The sequence below is a fragment of the Microcebus murinus genome, chromosome 9 (assembly GCF_040939455.1).
Source record: "Microcebus murinus isolate Inina chromosome 9, M.murinus_Inina_mat1.0, whole genome shotgun sequence".
NCBI classification, from domain to species: domain Eukaryota; kingdom Metazoa; phylum Chordata; class Mammalia; order Primates; family Cheirogaleidae; genus Microcebus; species Microcebus murinus.
This window is the reverse complement of record NC_134112.1, coordinates 30,895,451-30,919,023: the sequence shown is the minus strand read 5'-3', so window position 1 is coordinate 30,919,023 and position 23,573 is coordinate 30,895,451. Positions and strand designations below refer to the sequence as shown.

The following is a 23,573-nucleotide window of genomic DNA, read 5'->3' as shown; positions in this document are numbered from 1 at the left end:
CGGGCTCCCTTTTCTTCTGCCATATCAGCCTTGGCTTCCATGAGATGGTTTCCCTCAAATCTGATTAAGGCTCTTGAAAGTCTAGCCATCACATCCGTGTACCAGGCAGAAAAGATCAGGATGGGCATAGGGCACGACGCCCCCTTTTTTGAGAAATTTTCACAGAAGGCCCATTCAGCAACTTCTTCCTGCATCCATACCATCGGAACTAGTCTCAAGTCCATGATCACCGCCAAAGAAGCTGGGAATTATGGCACTTCCGTTCCTCTCAATGCCATCTTCAACTAGGATTCGGTTAGTAAAGAACAGGCAGGCAAGTGGCAATTTCTGTATAGTGCTCCGATTATTTATCACCTGGGGGAGATCACTGTGGTAGACATCTCTGGTGCCCCACCCAGACTCTGTTTATAGGGCTGGTGCACCCACTCCCAGCTGCTCTGAGTTCTGGTTGTTAATAGCTCACAGTTGCTGCCTTCTGGGAAGAATTGCCCTCCACCAAAAGGAGCTACAGAGATGCCTGGAAGGTCAGCCCACTCCACCCCCAACTGCATTGCCTGCAGTCAATGACTGTCTGATACAGAGTACAAAAGACAGACCCCATTGTCTCAAGGTTGGACACTTTTACGCTGTCATTTTGCTCAGCGGTATGGGTGAGATCAAAACTGAGGCCAGACTTCAATTGTACCAACATCCTTGCTGAGTGCCTGGCCCTCTCCTGACCTTCTTACCTCACTTCCTTTTTCAGTAAATCCCTTGCTAAGAATCTCTATCCCAAGGTCTTCCTTGGGGGAATTAAGACAATTATTTTTTCTTATAATGTCCTCATTCCCTGGGCTTTCTCCTGAACTGCTGTATAAAAATCAGATACTATCATGCTACCTCCTTTACTTCCAAATACGCCTTCAGAACATCAAACCTAATCACTGGAACAGTTAGCAGAGAAGGCAAGAAGGAAAGGAATCCAAACTGTTGTTTACTAAACATAAGTAATGTGTCTTTTTTCAAGGGAAAGTAGAAGCAAACTTATTTAGATAAATGATTTTCCGTATAAAGATACTCATTTTCATTTCCATGGGCTAAATGCTTATTTGCTACAAGTTTTTAACAAATTAAATATCATGATAGAGGCAAAGGAGAGGAATTTGCCAATCTAGGCTGGGTGATACTAGAGAGTACCATTTTCTGAATGCATAATTTAGGAGCAAGCTACTAATATTTAAAGTGAATTTTCCAACTAATGCTATATGTGCATAGTTCAAATAAGCAGTTGTTGCATAGAAATTATTTTAGTAGCTAAAGTTTTTTGCCACAGATGTATTATAATTTCATTAATTATATCTGCTTGTCTATTTCAATGGTAAAATTATGTTCTCTACATTTTGAATACTAAATGAAATAGAAAATTGAAAAATACTAATAAATAATGTAGTTTGCTATTATGTACAGATGAAGTTCAAGGATAAACCTAGGAGACAAAGAGGAATAGAAGCAGCTGAATGTGCTATTTCCTTGCTCCCCCTGTTTTGAGATACCATCTCAGGCACTTCCTTGGAATATATCTCCTCTAGCTTTCCAGAGCTTCCCTACTCAGATCCACCTTTTTCCCAGAAGTTTCCATGCTTCCTCCTTTTCCCCCATGCCCTTTACTTAAAATCTCTTTTAAAATGTAACTGACTTTTATTTTGTTTGCTGTGCCTGATTTTCAAAGAAGTAGGCCTAACCTCCTATTCTGTCTTTTTATTTTTGGAGGGGCCCAAAGGAAACTTCAAAACTTGCAATAAATAGCCAAAGGCAAGTGAATAGAACACTAATTTTTTTGTTTTAATTTTATATCAAACAATAGCATACATTACATTTCTGTGTAAAAGAGAGCTTCGACAATCAGATAATACATTTTGAAGATACCTGTAACATTTACATGACTATGTTTATATATATCTACAACAGGGAAAACCCAGAGTTGTACTCTAAACTTTACTCTTAAGTGTGCTCAATTTATCTGGTTTTGACTGTTATCAAACTAGAACATGTATTCATTTAGAACAGTGTTTACTTTGGGTTTTTTTCAAAGGAAATAGCTTTATGCAATTATTAAATTTTAATTTAATTTGGACAGTAAATGCAATTAGGAATGGGATACTGCCTGGAAAAAATGCATTGCTCACAAATCACTGTATTTAGGAGTTAACAGGAGACTCTAGAATAATTGATTCTGAATATCAAGGACTGCAGTCTTTATCAGTTTTATTTACTCCCTCTTTCAGTTACTATGGGCATACTTTAAACTTTGTTGAGATTTTGTTGTATAGACTTTACAAATAAACTAGAAATTTCCTGGCAACTTTCAATGATCTAATCACTTGGCTTATGGAAAGATCCCAATCTAAAAATTGAAATTTCAGGCCGGGCGTGGTGGCTCATGCCTGTAATCCTAGCACTCTGGGAGGCCGAAGTGGGCGGATTGCTCAAGGTCAGGAGTTCGAAACCAGCCTGAGCAAGAGCAAGACCCTGTCTCTACTATAAATAGAAAGAAATTAATTGGCCAACTAATATATATAGAAAAAATAAGCCAGGCATGGTGGTACATGCCTGTAGTCCCAACTACTCAGGAGGCTGAGGCAGAAGGATTGCTTGAGCCCAGGAGTTTGAGGTTGCTGTGAGCTAGGCTAACGCCACAGCACTCACTCTAGCCTGGGCAACAAAGCGAGGCTCTGTCTCAAAAAAAAAAAAAAAAAAAAAATCTTACTGTGAAAATTGAAATTTCTGTTGCCCTTTTCATTTGGGAGTGGGGCTTTGTTGGTCCATTTTCTTCCCCTGCTTACTTCTATGAACTAAATATTTTCAAAATAATATGAATAAATGGCATCATCTAAAACAAAGAATACCTAAGCAGGTGTTATGAATATGTGGTTTCCTGACTTTTGTGTATTCTATCCTGTTGATGATGGATATTTATTATACTTTATGACAGACGGTTACAGAGGTCATTTCACATGTGTCGTAAACATTTAATTCTGGGAAATAATTCTTAAAAAGTGTTCAGTTTAAGTCAGTGTTCAAAGTGTGAATAAAAGGAAGCTATTCTAAGAGATTTTCAGTAATTCCATTAGTAGTGCTGCCAAAATTATATTTGTGATAGATTGGACTGATCTATGTTAAACTTAGTTGGCTTTTAAGAATTATTTTTAAACAATTAAAATAAATGTTATAACTTTTTATTTACCAGCTATTTTCATATATTAGCTATATTTTTAAAACTTTGTCTTTATGACCAAAGGGACTATCATTTCAAAGACAGCAAATTATATTTAAAACACATTTAAATGCACATCATGTATTTCTTTCTTTTGTTGAACCCAGAATAAAATATATATACTTACGAACACATATATGTATGTATCCATATGTACATGTGTGTATGTATGTATACACATATAATTTATTGTAATATTAATTATAATAGCATTACAACAGTTCCTTTATTGAATGCCCTGAACACTGTGATTGGCATGCTCTGCCTCATGTCATTCTCATATCAACAATTTGATATGGGTATAGTTAGCACTGTGTCACAGTGGAGGAAACTTAAGAGAGTTTAAGGATTAACAAATAGCCTAAGGGAACATGGCTGGTAAGTAGCAGTGCTATGAAAGCTTGGAAGTTTTTTCCCAGTAACCATTTAGCAATGCTACCTCATCACATCTGTTAACCTCCAGTTGTAACATAATGAGAAAAACTAAGAATTGCAGCACATGCTCATAAATCAAGGAATACAATTACTTAGAATATATGTACTTATTGGCAATATGCTTTTAAATCCTTTACCAATTTCTGTCAAGGCAGCACAATTTTTTCATTTTTTGTTTTTTGGTTTTTTTTTTTTCTTTTTTGTTTTTTGGGGTTTTTTGGAAACAGGATCTTGCTCTGTCACCAGACCTAGAGTGCAGTGGCATCATCATAACTCACTGCAACCTCAAGCTCCTGGGCTCAAGTGATCCTCCTAAGTAGCTGGGACTATAGGCACATGCCACCATGCCTGGCTAATTTTTCTAATTTTTTTTTTTTTGTTTTAGAGAAGGAGTCTCAGTCTTGCTCAAGCTGGTCTCCAACTCCTGGCCTCAAGCAATCCTCCTGCCTCGGCCCCCCCAAAGTACTAGGATTACAGGTGTGAGCCACCAAACCCTGCAAGGCAGCACAGTTTTTAAATGATGCAGTTCATGAGGCACTCAGGGTTGTAACAAATGGACACAAAAGGATGATCTGAGGCTCCGTGATTGAAAATGTTATCATGATGCTTCCGGGGGCTTAAGAATTTCCATTGAGATCAGTAAAAATTTATCCTTAATAAAAATGCAATGCTAGAATATAAAGTATAAGGTGCTTAGTACCACATCGCTAGACAAATAGCTGAATAAACAGCAACCACAATGGCAGAGTAGGAGGAAGAGCCACTCAGGCACACCCTCTGATGAGGTGTCAGTGTAGTGCAGAGGGCTGCTGGGAAACCACCGCTGGAAAGAAGCCTTCTTGTGATACTGTGTTAGGGGTGGGAGGGCAGATGAACTGAGAAGATCCGGAGGCTGATGAGAAACTGCCAGGGTCTGTAAACAGCGGTCATGCATTGATGTATATGCAACGTGGAGAAAATTTCTGCTTTCCTAGAAGGCTATGTGAGATTGTGTGTGTGTGTGTGTGTGTGTATGTATGTATGTGTGTGCGAGAGAGAAAATTCTCAGTACACACTGATTAATAACACTCATAATAATGAGTGTTATTCATTATTGGACCATTCCCTGGAAAGAATGTCTGTAATTGATGATATTTGCATGTTAAGTATTTTACTTTCACCTTTTTAAATGAGAAAGAAAATCCTTAAAATACTGCATGCCAAAGTGTATCTGGCATGTCTTCTCTACAGTGTAACCATGACACTCTCCAGAAATAATGTTTGACACTGTTCCCATGCAGCTCAATTTATGGCCTTCCTCCAGTTCTGTGGAACCGTAAGGACCAGCTCCTCCAGACCCATTTATAGGATCGTTTTTCCTGTAGTTACATAAACTCTGAGAAATGTCAGCCCTGGGATCTGGCATGTATTGACAGGACTCAAGTCTCTCTCCCTCTCTGTCATCATCATTAGGTGTCTGAAGTGTGAGAACAGAGGTTGACACTAGAAGATTTTGAAGAAAAGAATCAGGATGCGAAGAAAACAGATTTTTGCTTGTGAATTATTGTTTACCACATATGCTGTGGAAGTAGGATTCTGACCTGAGTTTGAATCTGGATTAATTTAAGACAGAGTCAGACAACGGTTAGGAACAAAGACCAGACCCGTAGAGTGCTAAGCTCTGTAGCTTCCCTTCCAGGAGACTACCGTCTTAATGGCCAATGCTCACCCGTTGAGTGAAAGGCTCGATCAAATCTGAACTGAAATAAACTTGATTCCATGTTTGTTCCAGTTGGGTCAAGGCTAAGAGTTGGTGAAGGTCAAATGAAGTCTGTGTCTTAGTCCATACAACTGCTATAACAAAATACCAGAGACTGGGTAATTTGCAAACAACAGAAATTTATTTCTTAGAGTTCTGAAGGCTGGGAAGTCCAAGATTAAGATGCTAACATTTGGTGTCTTGTGAGGGCCTTCTTGCTGTGTTCTCACATGACAGAGGGGCAGAAGGATGAAAAGGGCCAGAAGGTGTGGGGCTCTTATAATTTTATAAGCCCCTTAATTTAATAAGCCCCATTCAGAAGAGAGGGACCCTCATGACCTAGCCACCTCCGAAAGGGCACACCTCTTAATAGTGATACTGTGGCACTTACGATTAAGATTCCACATCTGCATTTTGAGAAACACATTCAGACCATAACAGTTTGCAAATGTGCTTGACTTATACATCTAAACTGGTTTCCTTTCTGGGAACAAAACTAAAAAGTGAACAAAATGTTTAGTTATTTTTTTTTTTTTGAACATCTGAGGAGTAAGCAGGTTTTAGAGTTTCGCAGGCTAAGCCAGATGGAAGATTTTTAGTGTAAGGAGTCTTTGTACTTGGGTGACCAAGCTGGTGTTAAAGGGAGCCTAAAACATTAGAGTTATTTTTTAATTCTTTGAATTCTAGAGCAGGTCTGGAAAGATTAGTGAAGATGATTTGGATAATGTATATAAAAAGTTGATATGAAGTCAGGGACAACAGGTAGAAAGGGATACAGAGAGGAGCTCATATCAATAGTGCATTAAGGGTGATGGGGAAGGATGTTTTCTGCTTAACTCCTTGGGTGTCTGTGGATGTGCAGGGAAGGGTGTCACTGCCACCACATTTAGACCTCTCTGCTGTGCCTACTCCCCTGCAGTTCCTCCCTCCCTTCTCCCGTTGCCTCCCTCTCTCGTCCCACCACCTCCAGGTAAGAACTGTTTTGACCCTGTATTTCCAGAATGTTGGGGACAGTTGAGAGAGGAAAGAAAAAGAAACCAATTGGAATGGCGGCAGCTACAGATTTTGTGGTCTCTACCAAAACTACCATGTCCATGTGTGATTGTACATACGCACACACGATTTTCTTTCACATTTATTACATTTTTTAAAAGATACAAACACGGGTTAAAAAAAGCAATATGATATGGCACAAAGGGATACCAGATATTACTTCCCCTAGGGAGCTATCCTTAAATAGGCCCTCTTCCCCCACCCTTGCCCATCCTGCTAAAGCAGAGGAAGAAGCCCCTTCCCTGTGTTCCCCTAGCAGTTCGATGAAATCTCTGTCTTGTGCTTGTTATACAGTGTTGTATGGTTCGCTTCTGTAGTTCTCTCCTCGCTTGGACTGTGCAATACCTACATCTAGGATGTCTACCCCATTTTACCGTGTGCCTATGAATGAGATGGATAGACTCACACTGTGATGTACACTGTACTTAGGATATCTCATAGTAAAAGATAGACTATATGAAATATGTGATTGCTCCACTAAAATATCATGATAAAATGATATATGGCTCGTTCTGTATTATATTTTGTATTTTAGTCTATAATAATTTTAATTGTTTAAGCAGTTAATGGATAGAGGGATAAAAGTAAATAAATTTCAGGCACAATTACATTATTAAAATATTACAACCATGTGCAGGAATGTATAGAAAAGTGAATTGGTCATGATCTTAACGTGATCAAGTCTGAGAAATTAAATTGAGTCAACTAAAACAGCTCATTCCACTTAAATACTGCTAAAATACTGAACCAAGCCATTATGTCTGGTTCTGGTATTCTTTAAGCCAAAATAATCAATATTAACACAATTAGAATTCCAAAGTTAATTACTTAATGTGTCTATCAAGATTATTTCTCAAAATATTCACTATGACTCAACATGGATTTACATGTTAAGATTAATGTCTGCATATGATATTTTTTTACAGGAAAAACTCTGGAACAAAATGCACCTACTTGGTTGAGAGAATATGAAATAGAGTGAAACTTCAACACACTAAAAAATTTGGAAGGTCCTTTATTATTGCAGCAGAATTCAAGGCAAATCCCCAAATCTGGCCAAAATCACATTTTAATCACCTTCCTTTCTCCCAAACTTATAAAACCAAATGATAACTATCTAGATATCTATTAATTGCAATGAGCAGGTTAACTTACCCCAAAGAAATTAACTTTATTTGATGTCTGGTTTGTAAAACAAAAGGTCATCTTGTTTCAGTTTTCAAAATACACTTTGTTCTAGAATTGTATACACTTTCTAATATGCGAGTAAACCATAACACCTCATTTTATCCTCATTGCAGAAGACAATAGATGTGCATCTTCAAATGCAGCATCGTGCACCAAGTGCCTTGCGCTGGGTCCAGAATGTGGATGGTGTGTTCAAGAGGTGTGCCTTTTTTTTTTTTTTTCCTGTTTCTCATAGTTGAATTTCCATCTAGCATGATTTCACTGTCCTACTATTCTGTGCCTTGAAGGTACATCAGGAAAAAGAAAGATACTGCTGAGCATAAGGAAAATTTTATTTGGTTTTATGCTTGGAAACAGCATATCTGGCTGAATATAAAATAGAGTATAACCTTTTTATTAGGAAAATTATGGTAATTTTGAAATGAAGTGCAAACCATTTTATGTTTTCCATCTGTTCTATAGAGAGAATTGGCAAACACAGATAGTAGCTTTTGATAGTTCAGTAGGCTTTGGTGTGAAATTCTTGCTCGAGCTTAAGGCATTAGGTTGTATATCCAAGTTGAATCATTATCTTGTGCTTGCTTATTAAAGAAAAACAAGCTAGTTTCTTTGTATTTATTTAGAATAGTTGAAGGTATTCCATTTGAAGGTACTGTGTACTCCATTTCATAACATTGTACATCAATTCCCTGGTTACTTAAGGGAAAATGTAGTGCATTTCTTTGGGACATGTGGCCCTGTTCATGAGATATTATGTCCATTTAAATTATATGGAATGAAGAATAATTCAGAAAATGTTCATTGTTCCAAATAAGTGGGGTTTTTTTCTACCAAGAGAAAGAAATTCTAATAACAAAATTCTCTAGTAAAACAATTATAATACATTCCTTCTTTCTCTGCTCCAAAGTTGTTTCATGAGTTTTTATCTTTTACCATTATTCTGAAGTTAGAACTGCTGTCTATAGTAAACTGCATTGAAGAAACCATCTGCTAATTTGGGGTTTCTTCTTTTATGAGATTGCCTAGTAAATTTTACATTTACTCATATAGCTCCTGGGAATTGTAACAAGTAGGTCTTTACTAGCCTTTTGTGCTTGACATGGTGATAAATATCTCACCTTTGTCTCCTCTGATTTAACCTACCATCCTCTTTCCAACTATTGTTACTGCTTGCCCTGATGCATCCCCCATGAGAAAAAAGAAAGTTGAAAAGTAGCAATATTTTCTTCTAAGAAGCAAGTCTGGATAGAAGCAGGGAAGGGGTAGCCATGTCTTAAAAGTAAGCCTCTCTCACCACAGCTGGGAGGCTTTCCAGATGTACTCTGGGCTACACCAGTGAGAAAACCAGATGTCATTCATGAACTAGGAAGGCTTCACCAGAATCTGTGAAACCAGGCAATGCCGTAGACAGGACAATTCCAGAGTTTCTGGGTCTAATCCCATCACTTCCTAAAAGCCAAAACACCAGACAGAATTTACTCTATTCTCAGAGTCTCCCTTTTCTCATCTCTAAAACCTTGAATTTGGAATTTACTTCTAGGTTTTTCTCTGTCGAGAATGTTTCATGACTTGATATCTCCTGACCCTAAACCAGTACTCCATTTTGGATTTTTATTGCATCACTAAGGAAGATCCTTAGAGCCCTGAAGTTTGTGCTAACTTGCTATCAGCTGCTGAGTCCTTTAGTGAGGGTAGTTTGGAAGAACCTTTAAAAGATGGTTCAGAAGCCCAGTTGTCATCCAAATGTAACATGCCAGCCATAGAAAGTCAGGTTCCAGAAGGACCCCTTCTTCATCTCATGTGTCTAACTGGCACCAAAAAAATCTGAGAGTCACAGCTCTGGAAATAACTGCCAGCACTTCCACACAAGGAGGGATTTTGAGTTTTCAGAGGAATGGGTGGTCAGTTGGAATGAGGTAAGCTGAGGGGACAAGAGGTGGCTGCTGGAAGGGAGGAGGCAAACCTATGTCCACTATTAGCCACATCCTTCATCTGGGATCTCAGGGAAAACAGACACTTCCTTGGCTGTTCATGTCCCCAAATACTCCATGTAGTGCAGTATAGTCCATTTTACATTTATTGAAAGAGAACAGGCTCTGAAGAGAGAATGAGTTGGATTCAAATCCCAGTTCTACTGGTTTCTAATGGGATAAACTTGAACATGTTACCTAATCACTCTGAACCTCAGTTTTCCATACCTCTAAAATGGAAATAGTAACTGTAACTGCCTCGCACTGTTGGGAAAGTGAAATGAAGCAATGTGGGAAGCACTTGGCACATAGGCATTGCTTAAGAAATGCAAGTCGTGACTATATAGAACTTTGATGAGGCTCTGGAGCACCTCATTCTGGGTTAGGAAACTGAGAGAATTGCTTGTGTTATTAACACAACCTCAGGGAGGTAACCAGTGTTAGGACTCAGCCACCACTCACATCATTAACAGAAGGAGCTGTCCATGCCCTGCAGTCTGACCTGACATCATCGAGAGGAAGAATGTATTACTTAATTTTGGAAAATCATCCACCATTTAGGCATAGATGCAACTGATATCAATGATTTCTCAACCAGCAAGGCTGGAGGGAGAAGAAAGGAAGAGGCAGATTTTTTTTTTCTGCTCATGATTAGAACAGATAAATGGTAACAAAATAAATATGGTTTATATAATTTTCAAAACTAGTCAAAAGAAAGGGTCACAAGAAAGTTTAGACAGAATATACTCAATTTTCTTGCATTCTTATATAGCACATTAATCAGCCATTCCATGCACTTTGCTTTCTCTATGCATCCTCTATGCTATATAAAAGTAATTGGAAAATAATTAGGATAGAAAGGACCTCATCAATATCAACTAGTTTAATGCCTCATGTTTCTTTTTAACATCTATGAAATACTTGGTAAGTTTTGAAGAATTCCCTCCCTCTCCCGCCTGAAATGTCTGACACAGGGTGTCATGGCATAGCCAGAGTTTAGAGGGCAGCCGTGGAGCACAATTATACTAAAATATGATATGAAGGGCATTCACTGCCAAAAGGAAGATGATAAAATCCTTTCATTTCTCTGCAGGTCACCATGTTTGGAAGTCAAAAAGACTCAGACATGAGTAGGAGAAAAAAGCCTTGAGTATTTATATGCCCAGAATATTACTTTGAATGGATGAAAGTAACAACTGATGAAAAGCCAGCCCGAGTAACTTCAACTTTAGGCTTTTCATTCGCAAATAGATTTTAGATGCAGAAAGTTGAAGTAGGATCTTGTTTGTGTTTATCTTATAGAAAAAGTAAAACATAAGGATTAGCAGGAATTAAAATGACACAAAATTCCAAAAATTAAAAGGCTGTGGTTTCAAATTGCTTTTCTTTTATACAAAGTGGAAAGTAGGCCACAATGGGCAGGAACGGCATTCCATTCTTTATTTTGATGCCATGATCTTTTCTTCCGTTTTCAAACCTAATTGGCAAATTGGCAATGCTCTTCTAACTTAGTTTTCATACTGGAGTAAAAACAGCCATGCTGACTCAGACATTGCAAAATAATGGAGACTATATTGTTGATTTCGGCAAAACGATTTGGCATTCAATGGTCTAATGGCATAGCTTGATGTATAGTGACAGTGAATCGACCACACTCCCTTCTTCTCTATTCTGTATACACGAATAACAGACTCCCTGGCTGAAAAGAAAAATGAGAGCTATTTGTACTTTATTTCCTTTTCATGATTTGAAGTCTTGCGTGTACCTTTTTTCTGTGGCATGTCATATGAGTCATGAACAAGCATACTTGTACCAGCCTTCTGCACTGTCCTTATACCCCACGCTTGGGGGAAATGGGACCCTCCGTCCAGCCTTATGCTTTCTGGAGGAATGTGACATATACAATAGCAGTTTACTTGCCACCTTTCTCAGAGGAGCTCCAACTTGTTTATAAATTAAATCTCTCACTCAGTACCTCCAAGTTTTATCAGTAGACAGGAAGTTAAGGCTTTAACTGTTTTAATCTTAAAGCTAAAATCTACATGTATGGCCAATTGCAAAGCAAATTTAATTTTTCTATTTCCACGAAGTCATTTACCAAATGACACCTAGAAATCCTGATTGGAAAGAGGGGTATATTCCCTTTGGTCTCTTAATTATATTTATATTACAAATGTCTAATTCAGGATCAGCACTGAAAAGTATGTGGCCCACATAGTTTCTGTGGGCCACACACTGTCGCTATTGCTCATTCTTTTATTGTTTTACAGCCCTTTTAAAATGTAAAAAGTACAACTCCAGTATCTGAGTATAAGAAAAGAAAAAAAAAAAAAAGAAAAAAAAAAGAAAATGTAAAAAGCATTTTTTTTTTTTTGCGCTTAAACCATACAAAAACAGGCTGTAGGCTTCATTTGTCCTGCTGACCCTAGTTTGCCAAATCCTGCTCTCAACTGGGAGAGGAATTAAAGTCTTTGTATGAATATTTTCTTTGTATGCATACCGCCATCCCACATAATTACTCACCAGTGCCAGGGATGTTGCCCTTCATAATGAGTGATCTCATATTCAACACTCACATCTACTTAAACTTGATAATCCCCTTGTCTCCATAGCCCTATGATATTCTGTGCTTCCCCTAAATTTAATTCCCATGATAATTGCATTTTCTTATTAATGACTGAATTCACTCATGGTCTGTTGACTTTGATGACAGGAACTCTTATCTGTCTTGCCCCATTCTATATCCTTAGCACCTAACAAGCTATTGTCCCCAAATAAGTATTCAATCAACATGCTTTGACTGAATTATTAATTGATTGGACATCTAATTCTCTGAATCATCTGAACTGAAGGAGAAATCATTGAATGCCAGATCAAGACAGCCACTGCCAAGAAGATTGCTGAGCAAATATTCAGCTTATGTGTAACCAGATATCCCAAATAATTCAGGCAACATTATATATAGTAAAACATATTTCCATATTTTTAAATATATTTTCCACTGTTAGCGGAAAAAACAATTTATTTTTCGGAATGGTTACCTGAAAAATAAAAATATCAATTTTTTTCCTCAGCCAGGATAAATTAAATTTTAAGCTTTTCCATTAGTTCCAAGTTTTTTGGGTGGCTCCTAGATAGTCATCAGCTAACCAATACTGAATGATAGTGAAAGTTTTAGAATGAATTGCAAAGTCAGGAGAATTCGAGATGCAATCTTTTATCTCCCAGCCTCATCACAAGCATCTTCCTTGGTTTAATGAATTATTTATAGGATGTTGTGTATAGAAGAAGTAGGGGGACATTATGATCTAAGAAAATTGGATTTCCAGTTTAATCTTTTATGAATTTTCAGTACTTAATTAGGCATGTGATTCTAAGGACTTACTCTCATATTCCAAACATAACAGTGTATAATAAACATACCAGTTGGGTTCTTTGAGAACTGAGGCTCACATTTGGAACCACTGAATGGTCTGTTTTGGCTAACTTTTCTTTTGGATCAGTCTTTTGAAAGTAAAATATTTAGAAAGAATTAAGTTGGTATAATCTTACCCTGATCAGTTAACAATGTTTAAAGTGCTTGGTTGAAATCTGCTCTTTAATAATTCATTTTCTTCTTTATAAATAAAATTTAGAAATTAAAGTTTAAATTCAGACAAGTTTACCAGTACTCTTACTGGAAACATGCAGCTATTTTGAACAATCACATAATTTGTTCTCTGTTAGAAGGTGGCTTCTTTGCAATATTTCCTGTGTATTTTTTTTTGTTATAGATGAGATGATATACATTCAAAAACATCAATGATTTTTCTTCTTTTAACAGGATTTTATTTCAGGTGGATTAAGGAGTGAACGCTGTGATACTGTTTCCAATTTAATAAGTAAAGGCTGCTCAGTTGATTCAATAGAATCCCCATCTGTGCATGTAATAATACCAACTGAAAATGAAATTAATACCCAGGTGACACCAGGAGAAGTGTCAATCCAGCTGCGTCCAGGTTTGGTGATTTTCAAATAAATCTATGATGATTCTTAAATTGAAATTACAATTTATTCTAATTTGTTCATATTTAATATTTTGTGGCAAATAGTATTGTTATAGTAGAAATCACAGTGTGCTTATCATCAAGAAATCAGAATTCTAGTCTTTATAGTGCCTATAGTGCCTATAGCCATCGGTGTGTCCTCCAACCCTCTCTGCAAATCTGACTGCACTACATTGTAATTATGTGTTCTGATTACATAATCTGATCACGTTGTGATATATTGTATTCTTACTCTACTGCCAGCTCTGGGAGAGAGGGAACATGTTTATTTCACTGTCTTTCTTCAGTGCTTAGCAAAGTGCTAGCATGTAGTAAGTTACCCCATAAATATTTGTTAGATTGATTGATTGATTGATTGATTGATTGATTGATTAGAAGGGGTTGTGAATTAAACAAAGTCCTAAGACGCTTTGTGAGGAACTTTTAAGCACAAAGCTACAATTTATGATTATCATAATTACCTTGGGCAGCTTTGTGATGGCCCCTGAGATTAATATACACATTTTCTCCTATATTTCTCTTGTGTTCATCCTTCCATTAGAGTCTATTCTAGGGTTTGGCACATGTTGTAGGCCACTGGAAGGTATTCATTTTCCTCCAGTGCTAGAGAATCCCAGTGTACAAACGACTTATAGCAAAATAAGTCAAGATATATAGGTATGCACCACTCAGTTAGATGGATTTAGCTTAGAACAGTATGAAATTGTCTTCAAGCCTTCATTATTTCATTGTGTGTGGTCCTGTCCTGTCATTAATTTTTTAAATAACTATTCTTGACATACTCCCTTTTCCATTCCAAAGCTAAGTTTTTCTTCCAGACTCTTTGATTACCAGAAAAACAAAGTCCATTTCTTTCTTGGCCCTAGACACATTCCCAACTTCCAATTAAAAATGTGCTCTTTACCATATAAAATAATGATACAGCCCAGTATGGATGCATGTAAGCAACAGTTGGAAATGGATATAAAAATATGAAAGTAATTATGTTGGTAAGATTACAGCTCTTGCCACCTTCTATAGCAAAAAATGATTTAGACTGGCTAACGAGTTCTTTTTTAGAGAAAAGGGAAAGAGAGAGGGAGAAACAAAAATTATATGCTCTTGTTCACCTAATCCTAATTCAGTATGTCCACTGAACTCTGCCCTTAGGTATACCCATAATTACACATGTTTCTCTCTTGCATAAAGCCATTTAATGTTACGGTTGCCCAACCATCTTTAATGCTACGTCTTTCTCTTCCTGTTATTCTGATAGGTTTTCTTATTTCAGTTTTTCTAATCTATATGAACCTATCTGAGTCTTCTGAGACTACTGCTAAAATCCCCAATTTCTTATACATTTCCATATCCCCAGCAGCACCGTCATCTGCAGTCTTTCCCATTGTTCATCCACAAGATTCTTGAGGATGTTATTCCAGGCCATTGCCCCCTTTCAGGCTATATTAACAGTATCACCTGTGTAACTCAATTATATTTTCACTTTCTGACTCAGATATTCCCCAAGTCACACTTAAATTCGAGGGTAAGTTGCTAATATCATCTTTGTTACAAATCTTTCTTTCCATATTCTAGATTCTTGCCTCTTTACTCTTCATTTTCCTTCAAAACGATTTTCAGAATTGGAAAATTGAATAACCTACCATTTAATATATACAGATGAAGTGAATAAGAATTATATAATTTATAATACAATAGAACAGTTAAACCTAATTAAAAAATTTAGTGTCTTAGTATGTTTGGCTGCTATAATAAAATAGTATATATCGGGTAGCATAATCAATAGAAATTTATTTTCTCCCAGTTCTAGAGGATGGGAAGTCCAAGATCAAGGTGCTAGCAGATTCAATTCCTAGTGAGAGTTCTCCTCCTGACTTGCTGTGTCTTCACAGGGCAGAGAGAGAAAGTAAGCTCTCCACAATCTCTTTTTAGAAGGACACTAATCCTATCATGAGAGACCCATTCTCATGACTTCATCTAAACCTAATTATATCCCTGAGGCCCAATCTCTAAGTACTGTCTGTCACATTGGAGGTTAGAGCTCCAATAAATGTATTAATTTTGAGGGGGATACAATTCACAATTCAGTTTATAGCACTTGATATATAAAATAATATTTTCAAAAGCCCATGGAATATTTTTAGAATTTGATCACATTTTAGACAAAACTCAATTCCAAAGAGTAAAAACTGTTTTTTATGCCAATATCTATGGGTACAGTGCAACAAAATTTTAAATATAATCAATGAAAAAGGAAAAACAAATATCAAATAGCAGAAAAATTCAGAAAAGCCCCTCCTAAATAATTCTATCTCCAAGAATAAATTGAAACACTAGTCATAAACTAATAATAACAATTAAAACACACATCATTGCTACTAGTTATTTGCCTTAAGAAAAAAAAATTAAAACACACATCAAAATATATTACATGTGACTGAAGTTGTTCTCAGGAAAATTCAAAACTTTAAATACTTTTATTATTATAGAAGACTGGATAAAGATGCACTAAGCATCCAAACGAAGATAGAGAAACAACAAAAACAAAATAACTATAAGAAAACAAGGGGAAGGAGTTCATAAGTTAAAAAAAAATAATGAAATGCAAAACAGAAATAAAAGAACAAAATTAATATATTAATCCAAGAGCTGATTTTTTTTAAAGTCCAATAAAAGAGATAAGTTGGTGAACCTAATTTAAAAAAGAGAACAAAAGTCAAATAACCTAATTATAAAACTATAACCACAGAAAGAGTTATTGGAAAATAAAACATTAAGAAAATATTAAGCATAAAAATCTATCGTAAAATGTTTAAATCTTGATAATATAGATAATTTTCCAGGAAATATATATATGTCTAAAACTGACTAAAGAAGAAGGAGAATGTTAAGAGACTTAAGAATATATAAGAAGTTAAAAAAATACATGTTTAGGCCGGGCGCTGTGGCTCACGCCTGTAATCCTAGCTCTTGGGAGGCCGAGGCGGGCGGATTGCTCAAGGTCAGGAGTTCAAAACCAGCCTGAGCAAGAGCGAGACCCCGTCTCTACTATAAACAGAAAGAAATTAATTGGCCAACTGATATATATATATATAAAAAATTAGCCGGGCATAGTGGCACATGCCTGTAGTCCCAGCTACTCGGGAGGCTGAGGCAGAAGGATCACTCGAGCCCAGGAGTTTGAGGTTGCTGTGAGCTAGGCTGACGCCACGGCACTCACTCTAGCCTGGACAACAAAGTGAGACTGTCTCAAAAAAAAAAAAAAAAATACATGTTTATATTTATAACCGCTAAAAGAATAAGAAATATTCCCTAACGGCATTAGTTCTAAATGCATTCATAGAAAGAAATGTTTCACATTCATTCAAATATTGAAGGAATATATTATATCACAAAAAAATGGGGTTATGCTAGAAAACCAAAGGTAGTTGATTTTTGGAATTAATGTATTTTTATGATCGTAGTTTGCTAAAAAGAGATAAAACATATTGTTATCTTCATAGATGCTGAAAAATCATTCAATAAAATTTAGTGCCCATTCCTGGCAAAGCCAAAATTGAAGAATACTTCCTTAATATATTTTAAGATCCTTTTGGAAGCTTTACATAAGCAAAACTAGATAAAAGAATGAAATAAAAGTTATAAACATTTTGGAAAAAATAAAGCAAAATTATTATATATATTCCTAGAAAATCCAAGCAGTTCAACTAAAACCAACTACTGAATTTTAGCAACCTAAAATGTAAACTGTCTAGGAATAAACTTAAAAAAAAAATGTATAAGATCCATTGCTACTAAAGGAAGACATGAATAAATGAAGAATTTCATGTTCCCGAATAGGAAGATAATATAATAACAATGACAGTTTTTTATAAACATATTCTATAAATCTAAAAAATCTAAGTGTATCAATAAATGTAAAAAAAAATCCCAATCAAATTCAAATGCACCTTTTAAAACAAATCTGTATTGAAATTTATTATACATGTATCTTTGTATATAACAGCATATTTATTTAGGATACATTCCAGAAAGTAGATTTGCTAAGTCAAATTATGTAAATTTAGTTAGGTTTTTATTATATTATTCACAAGAAAAATATGTAGTTTAGCTTTTCATGAGTCAACCATACCTGTGCTCATTCTTTTTAATGTTTTCATTTTGTTAACTGTAACTAGCCTATTAGTTATTTTCTTTTGCCTTTTTCCTAGTACTCAAGAGTTGAACCTTTTGGCTAAGTTTATTAACCATCTTTATCTTTCTCTTTTTTGTGTGATTTGTGTTTCCATGCAAATATTTTTCCAATTGAATGCTAATTTTCAACAGCTTATCATATATGGAGCTTATCATATATTATTTATCTCTAATAAATATGACTATATTCTTAAAAATGTCTTGATCTTTTTAAAATACTTGATATTTAAAAATTATAAATTGTATCTTTTTTATTGATATGTTACATATAATTTATACACTTCAGTGAATTTATCTTGCGACTCTTTTGTAGATATAATGATGTTTTCATGTGCTGAAACTATAGATTAACAGTTCAAAAGTTGGCACATTGTTTCAGTGCTCTAGACAAGCAATGATATTGGTAACTAGGCAGGAGAAAGCTGAATGGGCTTGAGAGAGAATGGGGAGATAGAATCCACAGAAGATGGTGATTGATGGGCTATGGATGGACTCTGGGATCTGGCTCAAGTAACTTGCAGAGGTAAGGAACCTGCTCCCCGTGTAAGGAGTGGTGTCGCGTTCAAACTGGGACATCGTAAGTTGAGGTAGAGGCATAGCTAGGTGAGGCTGAAGCTCAGGGAAGAGATAGGGCTTGGGGCTGGAAGAGAAGCAGGAGATATCAACAGGAGATGCTAAGTGAAGGCAGTAGGGATGAGATCATGGGGAGTAGGAGAGTGAAGGGAGAAACTCTTAATTCTATATCAGTCATTATGGGACCTGATTTTATTACATTTCTCACTACTATTTAAATTCCTGTATGCAAATTAGCATAATTATCTATTGTGTGTAAGTCATCTTTGTGAGCTCCTTCATGGCAGAACTATACTTTATAATCCTAAAAGATGGCAAATATTTTATTAAATTAAATTGAAAATAAATTCACTAAAAAATGAATTTGGATATCAAAGCTATACCAGCTTTGGAGCATGATATATAAAGCTATATTTTACCAACTCCAGATATATAGAAACATGACTCGATGATGTCAAAAGTTCTTCCCACCATGAGACACATAGAAGTTGAAGGCTTGACATGCACACCGTTGGCTTTGATTTATTTATAGATTATCACTTTATTCTTATCTGATAAAATTCACGACTTTCAATGTAGTATCTTTTAAGAATTTTTCACTTTTCATGGACATTTTTATTACATCATATACAGAATAGATTTCTTGAAGAATACTGATAGGACTATATTTTAAATTGAATATTTTAAATGAGACTGAAAAAACTGACTTTTACTTTTCATTTTTTAAACTATACCCTTCCTTCCTTTTACATATCAATCTTATGGAAAAATTATAACATAAATAGACTACTAATCCTAGTTGATGTTCCCTAAGGACACTGAAATTAAATCTTTAGGAAGGTAGGAGAGAGAAAGGAATTCTTTAATTCTGATTCAGAAATAATACAAATATATATGATAAAGATTAGCTTAATCTATACTTCACTAACTTAAAAAATGTTTCCAACTTGATTCATTTTAAAATTGAAAGAAAAATTCCTTTAATTTAGTATAGATTTAGTAAGATTTTCACATATATATTACTTTTCTTTAATTTCAAAATTAAAAAGGAAAAAAAAACACAACAGAAAATACCAGAAACTCACACACTTTGACTCTACTCCTGGCATCATCCCTTGTTTTCTTTCCCACAAAATTTAGAATTGTGCTATAGTCTGTACCTTGCTGTCCTAAACTAGGCTCATTTGTGGGGACCCTTCTCCCCCTGTTCAAATATAATAAACAGAGATTGGCTTATTGTCAGGGTTGATTTGGGGGAGTTGTTTTCCTGGTTCTTTGGCTTTTTGTTTGGAACCACATTTTCCTATGTTTTTTTTTTTTCAATTTCATCTTATGCAGAACGTTTTTTTAGTTATCTTTTCTTAGTGTCCAGTCATGCTTGTTGTAGCAGGACATCAGAGATGCTCACACCATTAGTTGAGTAGTTTAAAAACTCATTTTTACCACTTTTAATTCTTTGTGCTGTTCAAGCCAATCACTGGCAATAGTTCTAAGCAGGTTGTAGACTCCCTTGCAACTCATCTTTCTAATTCTGTGTCACAGACTCACTTCTTCCCTTTGAAGTTAATAGAAGGGAACAAGGATCTGAATCTTTGGAATCTCAAAAGGTATGAGGATGAAGCTTTCCTGGAGATAACATAAGTGGTGGCAGGAACATTGGGGGCCACATGATATTCTTTCTCTCTTAGAGAAAACCTATGGAATTTCTTCCTACACTGTGAGAAGGAACTCCTAGTTACTGGCTTCATTCTGCAGTAAATACGTGGGCCTTTTGAAATGTACCAAAATGTGCTTCAAATATAGTTTAGTTATAAACCATTTATGAATGACTACACATGTGCCAAACACAGAGGCTTCAGAGATGAAGAAACAGTTCTTACCCTAATGCTGCTTAAAATCTATTATAGTAGTACTAATGGTAATAATTACAAATACATATGTATTTACTGTGTACCCCATACTATGGTAAATACTTTACATAGATTATCTCATTTAGTAGCTCTTAGCCTCCAACAAAAGTTAAAGATGCCTAGCCTAGAATCTCATAATGATATGGTAAATGTTATAATGGTGGTATGTCTCAGTTGCCATGGAAACACAGAGGAGGGATGCTCAACCCACTCTAGGGAGGAGCAGATTACTGAGCAGTGTCTTGAAGTGGTAATTACATGAAGAAGAGGAGGTTAGGACACCACCTGCAGAAGGAACATAGCAGGGCATAGGAGTATGTATTTGCGGGATATATGTGAGGAACTTATAAGCAGTTATAAGCAGTTTTGCTAGAGCTAAAGGCATATAGTCAAGATTGTGGAGGCACTTTAATCCACCATATTTAGCCCTTTGTGCATTACCCATCTGATGGAATACTAATAGAAAATATTAAACAGGGAGTGACATACGCAATTTTGAGTTTTAAAAAGATGGACTCAGTGGCATAGGTAATGATTGCAGGAAAATGAGACTACAGAGGTAGACAAATGAAGAGATTATGGAACTCATCCAGGCAAAAGACAAGAAGGACTATAGTGGCTAGGAACATTCTGGCATGCCAGAGGAGTTAATTTGAAATTTTTAACTTGATGGATGATATGCAAAGAAATTGAAGACTAAACTACCAAATTCCCCACTCTTAAACCCTTTAACGGGTCAACAGTAATGAGTTTGAACTACAGTGTTAAAACTAACCTGATTCTGCCTTATGTTAGAAATTCTACATCCATAAAGAAAGAAAAAAAAAGGGGGAAATATTATGGTCCACCCCAAATTATAGTCAGTTACAGCTATTTCCTTCAGAGTTGGCCTTAACCATTCATCACCAATGTTTAGTGGTAAGAATTGAGTGTTTAATCAAGAACAAAAGACTTAAAATGGTGAGATAATGTGATTTGAGTTCCAGAAAAAAAGGAAAATTAGCTCTGCATCCAGGAGAATTGGATGATATTTTAAAGATATAAACGCATAGCCAAATAGATTCTTCACATTTACCTGTACTCCAAAAATAGAAAGCTGTTGAAAAGAAGTATTTGTGCCATGGCAACAAAGTATTTGAACAGGAAAACAACTTAGTCATTACCAGAATCTCATTTCCCATTGTAGAAAATTAACTTAGGTTACTTTCTGAGACTGGTAAAGAAAGATACCAGAAATGTAGATAATCATTACCATTTATCTTAAACACCCAAAACCTCTAAAATGACAAGAGCAGCTATAATTAACTTAATGTGAAATTTTAAAAGGGCTCATTGGCTTACGTCTTTGATTAATATTCAATATCAATACTAACCCATGGCACCTCACAACTAAAAATATTTGGAGAGTACTCTCTGGTTCAAGCTTACTCTTGCCTAGATAACAAATCCAGTTGACTATAATTTAATGACATCTGATAGTTGAGATAGCCCGGATAGTTTTAAAGTAATAATAGAAGTACATTGAACATAGATTGTGAAACATTAATAAAATACTTCCTAATAGGTGAAATTGCTTTGTAAGTTGTATATTATCCCTGCGGAGGAGTGAATGTGGAAGGAGGGTTATTCTAGGGGGTTCATTGTATGTGGGAAAAAGGAAAAAGAGGCACAATCAGCTCATTTTTCTTCCCTCCCCATTGCTCCCACACTCTGTTTTATTAATAAACCACTGGATGTAGCCATTAAGCACTTGGTGAGCCTAAAGGTGCTGCCCCCTTCAGGGAAGAGATCAGTGGTCTATCAGGACAGTTCTGCTGTCACTCTCATGTAGCCACATCCCCATGTCAACTATATTTCCTTTGGTAATAATGCCACAACCACTGGTGAGAAGTGAAGAATTGCCAGGAGACCATGAAATGGGTTATGGACTTCATTAATCAAATAATTTCCAAGGTCACTCTAAGCCCGTGTCCCATACTGTCTTCCATTTCTCAACATAAATGATGCCCAGGCACCTTGTCCAATATAGTTTATAAGTGGTTCTACAATGAGATTACATGAAAACTTTAAGTGGAGATTTTAACTAGGGACACAGTATCCACATTGCCATGAAAAGGTATTTCTACTTACTCGTACTATGGAATACTGGTGCCTAGATAACCTGCCTCCAAGAGAAGTTTCCTCCCTTATGTATTATTATACAATCCAAAGCCAACTTGAGAGCACATTACGGAGAATGTCCCAAATTCATGGGCAAAACATAGAAATCCAAGCTTGACCCTTTCAGTTTCCTCCTTAGCAAGCAAAGTAGGATTTGGGGTCAGCCTATCTAGGGCTACCTACCTTGAGTTCACTAATTAAAACTAGAACCTCGCAGGAGGTTCAGGGCCTTTGCCGTGTAAAAGCAGTGGTTATTGTTCTCCCCAGCAATGACTAAAAGGCCTGTGTATGGAAAGATTCTCATTCCCCTTTTATTGAAAACTTCTCTACTGAGGCATCAGCCATCCTGAGGTCTTCAGCTGACCCAGGTGTATGTGCTAAAGTCAGTATCTGTGTAATCCCAAATCAAGCCACAGCCACTTACACCCTCAAACCCTGACCATTTGGCAAGGCCCACAGCCCTCCTCTTTGCTAAAGTGAGACCAGAATTTGCTTGCGAGGCTTTGAGCAGCTGCAGTCATCTGAGGGCCTCTGTGTGGCTAGCATTCAGTTGGAGCAGCCTGAATGCTGAGACCTCCAAGGCCTGTGTCTTTGCTGAAGCTACACAGACTCTGCTTGTTTGCTGAGGTCACCAACCCATACTTTTGCTGAGGCCCCTGCACAATATGCTGAATATCTGGTACATCTAGCAACGACTCCGTGAAAACAGATCGCCATTCATCTTTAGATAGAGCCACCATAAACTGCAGTGATTCACCAAGATAAAAATACCATGCGGCTGGTGCCTAAGGCCTTTAGCCATATGCCCAAGTCAACAGTTAAAAAAAACAACTACACAATGTATAAAATTTTAAAAATCTGCAACGATGGCAGTATTTTTCATTAATAGTAGTTCACCTTGTGAGTGTTGATACTTTGGATCTGAGTGAAAAGAGAAACAATGGTAACCCGTGTATCCTACGTAGTAAGTTTCAAGCCCCTGCACATGAACCACATTACCCAACTGTGTTCTCCTTCTATTTTTCATGGATCTGGCCCTGGGTACCAGTTTCTAAC

The 23,573-nt window shown here is 36.3% G+C and overlaps 1 protein-coding gene and 1 non-coding gene across 2 annotated transcripts in view; both read left to right on the top strand.

The window, feature by feature from the left end:
- The window catches only part of ITGB8 (integrin subunit beta 8), a 79,053-nt gene that overhangs the window by 19,408 nt on the left and 36,072 nt on the right, over nt 1-23,573 (top strand). Inside the window, exons 2-3 of the mRNA XM_012781000.3 lie at nt 7,781-7,866; nt 13,461-13,635. Coding sequence (XP_012636454.1) covers nt 7,781-7,866; nt 13,461-13,635 — 261 coding nt within the window. The remainder of the gene's footprint in view (nt 1-7,780; nt 7,867-13,460; nt 13,636-23,573) is intronic.
- On the top strand, nt 23,376-23,446 carry LOC142873196 (small nucleolar RNA SNORD56). The gene has a single exon (XR_012921239.1). It is a non-coding gene; the product is annotated as a small nucleolar RNA SNORD56 (small nucleolar RNA).